This window comes from Macrobrachium nipponense, chromosome 36, assembly GCF_015104395.2.
Source record: "Macrobrachium nipponense isolate FS-2020 chromosome 36, ASM1510439v2, whole genome shotgun sequence".
Classification (NCBI taxonomy): domain Eukaryota; kingdom Metazoa; phylum Arthropoda; class Malacostraca; order Decapoda; family Palaemonidae; genus Macrobrachium; species Macrobrachium nipponense.
In genome coordinates this window covers 51,399,863-51,410,149 of record NC_087220.1, presented here as the reverse complement: position 1 = coordinate 51,410,149, position 10,287 = coordinate 51,399,863, and the positions used below count along the sequence as shown (strand labels likewise).

The 10,287-nt window shown below is 39.8% G+C and overlaps 1 protein-coding gene across 1 annotated transcript in view; it reads left to right on the top strand.

Annotated features, from left to right (window-relative positions):
• Positions 1-3,341: 3,341 nt before the first annotated feature.
• LOC135203648 (kinesin heavy chain-like) overlaps positions 3,342-10,287 on the top strand; it is a 54,193-nt gene continuing 47,247 nt past the window's right edge. Inside the window, exon 1 of the mRNA XM_064233496.1 lies at positions 3,342-4,011. Coding sequence (XP_064089566.1) covers positions 3,856-4,011 — 156 coding nt within the window. The 5' untranslated portion in view covers positions 3,342-3,855. The remainder of the gene's footprint in view (positions 4,012-10,287) is intronic.

Genomic DNA, 10,287 nt, shown 5'->3' with positions numbered 1-10,287 from the left:
CCACAGAAAACCTGGAAAGTTTTTTAACAGCATTTATGGTCTGCGGTTTCCATAGCTATGCAGAAATAATATAAGTGTCTCTCACGAACTACAATTTTTTACAAATAAAAAATAAGGGCAATAACAATAAAGCAAACGATATGCTTTCTGTTAAAGAATGGAGGGACTTTCGTCGGTACCTCCCTTTGTCAAAAAATCGTGAACATTTTTTTTTTTCTACTTAATTTTTTTTTGTAACTTCTCTCCGTCAGTAGGGAAGAATGTGGACTTCACCAACTAGGGGGTGTCAGTGCGAGTGTGTACATTTTAATCAATATGTTTACAACGGAATTTCAACAAAGCTCTGCATTCCATTCGGAAAAACAACCGCACGCTTCTTCTTCCACATGAAATCATTTCTTTGGAGCCAAATACTCTTTGCTTTTCGTCGTAATGGGAAAGATTATTACAGAAGGGAAAGATTAACAAAGACCTTATCCCAGTTGAACGTGCTGTAGCCTAACCGAAAACCATTTTTGCATATGGGCGGACACAAAATAATTAACTCCGCTTCCGGAACGGAAGGTGAACAGAGAGAGAGAGAGGAAACGGTTTCGCACGCAAAAGCAGAAAAGTTTTCCACCCATAGAAGTAGATAAAATAATTCTATGGCGTATAAACATATACACAGCTGGTCTCTTATTCCCTTTATGATTGTATCAGTGACGTCAGGTGAGCACATGTCGGCTCCCCCCTTTTAAATATGAAGTTTAAACACTGGGGGGGTAGGGCAGGGGGTTATATCTATAAAAAGTTATTTCATCATGAGTTAAAGAGCAAGGGCGCGTTCAGTTGCTCTCGCTATCAGGGAGAGCAAGTCGTGTTTTCATAGAGATTCTCAATATAAATTGACTTCATCGGGAGGATTCATTTATCATATCTTTGTTGTTGTTTAATCAATGCTGACCATAATCAAACAACTCTTATCACATATCAAACTATAGCAATTGCGGTTATTACCAAATGATTTACCCAATAATGTAGCATACTTGTTTTGGTAACGAGAATCTTTTTCACAGTAAATAATGACATCAGTCTCCATGACCGGCGTAAACATCGTATCAGCGCATTGACTGATATGATAATTTTCTAGTCGTCGTGAAATTTCCATGGTAACTGACATATGGTAGCTGACATAAGCTAAATTACGACGTATTTACAAAGGGTGCTTGGAGTATTCCAATATGAGACCACTTTTGGATTTACATTATTGAAAGTACTGTGATGTACAGAAATATGTTATAGCGCGTGACATTATGACATAAATTGTTTCGCAATGACCATTAACAATTTACTGACAAATCAAGGTTATTCCAATATGTACTATTTTTATCTCGTATGCAAATTAGATTAAACACAAACTATTGCCATTAATACAAGCTTTATCTATAATATTTAACCTACCACTTGCTGCTTCAAAATAGATGCATGCCTTATTATTTATTTTTATTTTGCAAGCATGTCCATGTAAAACATCCATACTACATTTCCATACCATGAACATTGCAATTTTTGTCTTTAAAGCTATAAAGTTTTCCTGATGAAGGTGAAAAAACCAAATATATTTTTTCAACTAAATCAAGAATATTTTCTCACAGATTTTAAAGTTTAGAGTACTATATGAGATATCCGTGACATCTTTATTTAAGAAGTAAAAAATAACATTTACCTTTCAACTATATGCCCCTATTAAAGGCCTATTTCAGCAGGAATTGAAATTCCTTGAATAGATACCAAACAAAAGCAAAATCCTGCAAAATCTTTGAACGATAACCTAAACATTTCATGACGACGATGAATTTAAACTTGAAAAAATACTGTCATTTTAGCAATATAATTGATCTCGATCGGTTACTGCAGGCTATATGCCAAGTTGCTGGTGGTTGTAGTAGCCTACAGTGGACATATGTGTAGATACAGTGTTATCCCTTTCTCGTATTCATTAGTATAATAATCTTCCGTCAACGGCACATAATAGCGCATTGTAACTGCTTCCTCCAGGTACACACATGTAGCATAGCATAAGTAAAAAAAAGTAGCCTATCACAGTCAGCGAACCCCCACCTACGCTCGCGTGATGGTCGACATATGTGCCTAGCTAAGTCACCGTTTTTTGTAATGATCATTATAGTGAATGTCAATGTCTGATCTGCTTCTTTTCATTGAATGTTCATCTACAATGAAAAACTAAGCTCTTGATCAATAAAATATAGTTGCAGGTAGGATTTCATCAGAGAATTATATTACGATTTTTGGTTACTTAACGGACTTTGAGACCATCATTTGAATAGGTAATGCAGCAGTTTCAAAGATACCTTCAAGTCTGTGATAGTGTAAGCACATGATAATTGAAAGTTTCAGCCAGTCGTCTAAGGTTTTTATACCTGCCCACTGAAAAAAAAGTGGATATGTATAGTACTATCCATCAAAATATTTAAATCATGATAAAAAAATTCACGTCAGTCCTCATTAAATGAATATTCACGGATGAATGAGTAAAATGGTATCTGAGTTCCTCTGAAAAATCTTGAAATGCTCTTAAAACGAAAGGTTATACAAGTATTAAATAAAAAAATGTTTTTTTAAAACCTTCTCCCATACAGACCAGTCTATTTTGGTTTAATAATGGTTTATTATTTGAGAGTATTTTAAAATATTCTGAGGAATTTGATATATCGTTTTACTAATTTATTCGTGGATATGTACTCTATTATGTAAATAGCAGGTCTGACGTTAATTATTCTCGTAATTTAGATATTTTTGATGGATGGTACTATAGGTACACCTTTTTTCCCTTTTGCAGAAGTGAACAGGAGCAGATTTAAAAACTCAAAGTGAATGACAAACTTTAAGTTACTTTAAGTTATCGTGTGTTTACAATATCAAAGACTTATCTTCGAAACTGCTGTAGCTAGCTATTCAAAGTCACGTGAAAAGAATTATACTATAAAGGAAACCAAACTGACATCACACAAAGTGTGACTCGACAGTAACGTAAATTATTTTTCAACAAGAGGAATGACATACGCTTACACCGAACACCTGTAGGCTGTGCTACTACTAACTGCTACGCTTATAATAATACTACTACTACTACTACTACTACTACTACTATTACTCTACTAATAAAATAATAATACTATGACAATTATAATAATAGTTGATTTTAAGGGACATAAACCGGCCGCAACGCATCAAATCTTTATTCTAATTTGGAGAAGATAAGGCTCCAGAGAACGTGTTCGTTCTTTAAGGTTAATAAACGCGGCCGTGGCGCTGCTGCCGTGAGTCAACTTCGTGTGTTTCCTCCCACAATGCACCTCGACAGAAAATGGCCGTACCGCAGCACTGAGACAAGAGACTTGTGTGGCTGCTGAACCAAATTGACGCCCTCCTACCGAAGGAACGCGTACGCAAGTGTGAAACGAGAACGGCGGAAGTGACATATTTATAGAGGTTATTTATATATTTATAGTAAATCGGTGCTGAAAGGGCGAAACGCGCGTGAGAAAGTGAGCGGAGGGGGAACCACCCTACGAAGGACCTCGACGTCGTCGACACAGCTGACTCCAAGGAGAGGGAAGAGGAGACGCCGTCGAAACCAGACCTCGCCGTGACTTTGGCCGTCTTGCCCGTCGGCACAATCCCCCTCCGAGTGCGCACGATGCACCACGACAGACCCGTGAGGGCTCCCCGTCGCGTTGAATGAGAAAAGCGTGTCGTTTCGGGCGGCGACGACGAAGGCGCTGAAGGAGGAGGAGGACGAAGTGTGAGAGAGGTGTCGGTGGTGTCCCGGATCGTAGGAATCGGTGCAAAATGTCGGCCGGGGAGGATTCGAAGGACAAGGGGGGGAATGAGGACAGTATTAAGGTGATTGCGCGGTTCAGGCCGCTCAACGATTCGGAGGAGAGGGCGGGGTCCAAGTTCATCGTTACATTCCCACACAAAGATGACCAACAAGTCGGCATAGGGGTGAGTCATGACCTTTGACCCGGGAGTCCGATTTTCCGGCTTTGTGTGGTGCCTGTGTTCGGCTGTAGAGTGAAACTAGTGAATAAGGTCGACTTGCAGCTGTAATTTACAAGATCAAGGCTAATTTTCTTTCTAAGGAAGTCACATTATTAAAACAAAGTAGAGTTTAGGTTAGGCTAGTGTTGTGCTAGGTAAAGGGGCCCACGTTATTTAAATTTAACATCTTTCATAAGGCTTTAGCCTCATGCACAGTCTGAATGCTGAGTGTGTTTTCCCTTTAATGTCTGGCTTTTATTAAGACGAAGATTTTTTGTGGGGTGGTAGCCTAGCCTGTGGCCCATAGGTTACACTAAAGTCATAAGGGCATATGCCTAATTCCTCCATGTTAACAGGCCTGCCTTCCTAAATAAAATATTAAAAGTCCTGGCCAGATAATGTAGGATAAAAAAACCGCATGGTACAGGGGTGGACCATGTACGATCAATGTGTACAACCCCAAGAAAAGTACATTATAAAATCTCAAAATAAGTAACTAAATGTATAATGCTTATTTGGATATGATTAGGGGAACATTATAATTGCTAATAACAACGGTTTTGTAGTTAACCCAGTGAAAATAAACCCTAGAAAAACATCAAACGGTATAAGGGGATCCAGTGGAAAACTAGGGTTTTTGGGTGGTGAGAAACGGCCTCGGACTTTCACGGCACTCAGAACTCTCAATTCCCGGTTTCGAGACATAAATGTATATATTTACGGTTTTGTTATGGTTGACCCTTTACTCTGAATACAAAAGTTTGATCCCTTACTCTGCATGCAAGTTTTAACCTAGGCTAGCCTAGGACCCCCTTACTTTGCAGAACTTTGAACCACTAGCCTACATGTAAAACGGCGGACTAGCCAAGGCTACCACTAACCGACATTAAATTAGATGCTAGGACCCCTTACTTTGCGTACATAGTAACTTTGAACCACTACTTTACATTTAAACGACAGACTAGCCTTGGCTACCACTAACCGGCATTACTGATAAAATAGTTGTTAAGGGTGAATGTTTGTGTGTGCTGTCAGTAAGGCCGTGGTGGAACGGCGCTTTGCGCCTTATCCGCATATTTAAAGATTCTTGGCAAGCTTGGTATGTTGTGGCAAGAGGTAATGTTGCGCTGTACGCGCTAGCCACAGGAGTTACAGTTTTTCTTTAAGTTGCTTATCGATAGTACTAATTGAAAGACTCTCGAACAGGGTTAAATGTTGTTTAGTTTGGTCTGCATTTTCTTGAAGTCAAGTAGGACGAATCAATGACCAGGGTTTGAGGGAACACTTCTAGCAAACTATATTCGCGTAGAGTTTTTTCACCAAATGATTATCCCAGGTCACAAGAGCTTCGAAATGTATTTTTAGCATAAAAAGTGGAACACTCCACACAGACTGCAAGGAAACGTAACCGCGGATACAACATCCACCAGGGATTGGGCCATCTAATTCATTTCGCTGTGTTTAGTACTGGACCCTGGGGGTTAATTAAAGTTGGCTGAATAAATATTACTTAAAATTCTTGTTCAGTAAGTAAAACTGCATAGAAAAATCGCAGCTGCCATAGTCTAGGCCGCCGCGGATAAGTACCCTAGATCTACCGAACACATGACGTATTAAAATGTGTAAGAGATTCAGTTTTTATTTATTGTGCAAAATATACAAATTGTTGCCCTAATGGGTCTATTAATAGCATAGGCTAAATCCATAACCCAATATCTTTGTCAGGGACTTGTTCGTAGCTATCAAAAACGGGAAAAATTTCGAGTACTTTATAAATTGTAGCCTAGCTATTCCTTTATTGTTATTCTTAATTGGTAGGTATTATGAAGTAGTAGGGGAAACAATTGGTAGGTATTATGAAGTAGTAGGGGAAACAATCGACTGGACTAGCGGGCCCAGTTTCCACCTTGTGTGGATCCACCCTCTGATAAATTACTTATAACATGTCCTGTCACCGGAGATGGGCACCGGTCACGAGTTGTTGGTGGAGACAGCAAGAGCTTGAGACCTTTACAATCCTTTCAAAGTAAGTATTTTCTCCAAAGTTAGAAATTAAGGTCATATTTTAAGATTAAACAGAGGTTAATGAAAGTCTGGCTCTACGCAGTGCACACATACCTCCATGACGCTTTCCAAATTTTTACTTACAACTCCGAATATTTAGAAGATTGACACAGTCACAATGTTGCGGAGTCGCTTGTGTCAAAACTTCCCTATCCTTGTGCTAAATCTGCACACCACTCGTACCCATAGACGCTGGGGCACTTTCATCACAAAAATCGTAAACAATGACTTCCAACCACGACTTATCCAAGGGAACTACGATTTTTGGTAGAGGAAGCGTACGCTAGATAAGTATTTAAATGAATAGTTAAACGGCAGTATAAGGTCATGAATTGCATAAATTTTTTACATCTTCATGATTATTAATTTGAAAATATTTGTTGTTGAAACAGTAAATAGATTCCTGACTCAAATATCAACAGTTTCGCTGTGAACAGTACCTATGCCGTTGTTCGCGCTCTTTTATTGTTTATCAACGTTGGCAATTGATATGTGTTTACCCTCCAAACTGGTTATAAAACTTACACAAAACCAGGGAAATAAGTGAAATTAGCTTATCTATTCATAGTATTTGTACATATTAGAGTAATTTTATCATTATTTCATTACTATGACAACTAGAATTCATGGAAACAGTTTGTAAATGCATCGGCGTATGTGTGAAGCTCTACTGAATTGGCAACTCTGATATTTGCCGTCGTCTGCTCGTATCTACTGTAGAAATAGTATCTGTAATTTTTTTGGGTTAATTTGGTTGCAAAAAAGGGATAATAGACATGTATTAATAGACATGTGCTGCCCGCAACTGTGTTTGTGGAGTGAGCACTTAAGGACCAGGAACCGCAACATAGTTCAAGTGCGATTTGGAGTGAATTAATACCAAACATGTGTAATTACAATCAAATAAGGATTGTGGAGTTTCAGTAGTGATGACAGTAAGGATAAAACCACCGATTACAAGGTAAAAATGAATTAAAGTTCAAACCATGACCCTGGGAATAAGAAGTTTCATACTTTCACTAATATAGGCAACAATATGTTGTTTTATGGTGCTGATTACAACTGCAATCTTGAGTAAGATAAACAAACATTACATATATATGCTAACATTGTTCAAATATGTTGGATCCGCTGCGCTTACGAACAGCACCTCGGGCAATTGCTGCCATATTGGATTTAAAAACTGCCTTGAAAACGTATTTTACGAAGACCTCACATGCTTATTTTAGTTCGTATGGCACTTTCATATATCACATTATGTTGACGAAACTTCAATCTTTTGAACAGTATGTTTAAAGATGTAATTGTATTTTTGTTTCACCAATTAAATATCAAGTGAATAAGGCTGATCCACGTTATGACGATGGATCCACTACGGTTTTTACCCCTACTGCTTCATAATTGTATTATTAGGTAATGAAACTATGGGTGAATGTTGACTTATGGGACAGGTTCAGCACACACACAAAAAAAAAAAAAAAACAATCTTTCCTACAAGCGCTATCCTCACTTAGGCCACCATGCCCTGACCAGGGCTGAGGGTGTGGGCTTCCATACACCCCCCCCCCCCACAAGTAACACTAAATATCAGGATAATGGAGTTAACTTCCTACCCAAAACTACTTACGGGCAAATGCCTTAGGTCTGAACTTGAAACGTGCACATTCCCAACAGAATTAACAGCCAAATTGGTAAAACCAATTTTTCTTTGCTCAGTAACATGCAGTGCCCTAGATAAAGTTTGTGTACACATATATGCAGAGTTTGGGTACCTTTATTAGATTATGGTACATTGGACACTTTTGAAAATGGTCTACATTCTGTAGCATTCTTTGAAGTCATTAATTTTTAGGCTAAGTCGGGTAATGTTGAATTTTTGGTAAACATTATCATCTTCAACAAGGTTGCATGTTGAGTTTGGTTTTTGTGTACACCATTAGGTTATGCAAAAAGCATAGTCTTGGTTTTTATGAAATTTGAACAAAGCCGGCCTGCAAGCCTGGCAACAAGTGATGAGATTTCAGACAGTATAGGAATGTAACCTACAAGGAGAAAGGACCATTTTGGGGATTAGCCATCTGGCCCAAGCTTAGTTTGGTCTTTGATCAATAGTCTAAGTTCGTGATACTAGCTGTATAGTGAGGCATTAAGAATGTTTTTGTACATTTTTAGGTGAAATTGGGTCATGAAGGGTCACAGACATATGGTGTGATTTAATAAAATTGTTGGATTTGTTTAACTATGTGCCTTAGTTTTTTTATTTTTTATTTTTGCCAAATTGCTTTTGAAGAGAGTGCTATAAGTTTTTAATTTTATCCCGCAACCACTCCCATGTGCCCCTTTAGTATCAGTCCCTTGGGAGCGAATGTTAAAACTGAATCAATAGACTGTAAATATCTCAATGACAGTAAATTTCCACTATTTTTTGGTATGCTTTTCATATTAAGACATTAAGTAGACTTAGAAACAGAATAATTCCTGCATTGATTTGCGGTATTAAAGTAAAGTACCAAAATTGCTTAGGGAACTTTTACATCGGTGGTAATACAGTGTTTGTTCCGACACGGCATACAAACCTTCGGTCCTTTTACAATAGGAAGGTACTAGCGGCAGCTGGATAGGTCGTAAGCTTTCGAACAAGGGGTTCGGTAGTTAACTGCTTGTCCGACAGGCGCGCGACTGGGAGGTAAACAAATCACTTTTGCTTTCGGCCTTGCTGGCGTGTGGACGTGTATCATCGCTCTCTGCCCGCTTCATCGTCGTTTGCTTTCCGCATGATTGTGTTTTTCTTTTTCTAATTATCTAGTGAAACTGAATTGTAAGTACAATCATTTCATTGAATTCTTTGTGAATTAAGGATCTTGGTGTCACCACGCCCTCCGATTACCCGAGTGCCGGGACTGAAGGGCGTAAGTGCGGGAATTCATTTTCCCAGAAATGATCCTCGTATTGTGTATGCTCGGTGCCGAGGGCGGGAGCACTCGCTCCGAGCGTAGATTGGGTTGGAAATGTGTAGATGAAAATCGTAAGTAAGTGCTCTTTTCATTTATATTTTTTTGACCTGTATGCCCGTTGCCGAACGAATGCGCTCGGCACGGAAACTTATTTAGTATGGAAGTGGAATCGCAAGTACAGTATTCTTTTTGTCATTTTTCATATTTATTTTAGTTTATTGTAGCAATACTTCATTTTTGGATCAGTTTCCGAGCTTACCCGGAAATTGATCCTTCCCCCTTTTTATTTTGAATGAAGTGAAATCGCAAGTGCAGTTCTTTTTCATTTTCATTTTTTATTGAGATTGCATTGTTTACTGGGATCAATGTTTTCTGCTATTCCCGGGAATTGATCCTTCCCCTTTTTATTGTATGAAGTGAAATCGCAAGCGCAGTAGTCTTTCATTTCATATATTTTTTTGATTGTCCTCAATTCATTATGGATCAAGGTTCCAGAAACCTTGATCCATAAAGGTAAGGAATTGATCCTTTCACCCTTGCGCTCGGTACCTAGGGCGCAAATGCGCTCGATCCGAGCCCTTATTCATTGTGAAGTGAATCGTATGCAAGATGCATTTTCATTTTATCCCTTATTATTGATTGCATCAATATTTATTTGGTTCAAGTTCCGCTCAGTCAGGGAATTGATCCTTATGCCCTTGCATTCGGGCCGATGGCACGATTGCTCTCGGGCTCTTATATTGTTGTTGGGTACATGGGTACTGTGCGGGGGTGGGGGAACGAGAAACCCCCCCCCCCCCGCTCAGCTCCCACAGTGGCCCTTCCCCTTGGGGGGGGGGAGGTTATCGGCGTTCTTCTCCTCGCCCGATCCGTCGAGCGCGGGGAGGGCGCTCGGTGCCCGATGTACAATTGTATTAGGGGTCTTCCACTCGTTCGGAGAGGGCTCACCCCCCCGCGCGAGGGGACTTCCCCCCCACTAATCGCTACTACTGTTATTTCCGCAGGTGCTACTGCCACGAGGGTGGACCTTGGTGAGGTATGGGCGTCCTTCCATTTGCAGGGCGTGCTAGTGTCCAGGGGCTGCGGTTCTATGTCTGGGCCTACTGCGGTCACCCATGGAGTGGTGACCACGCAACCAGGTGACGACGTCCCTCCTCACCTGGTGTACTCGCCTCACGTGGTAACAGTCTTGCCTACAGCCGCTGTGAAGTGCCGTTCGCCG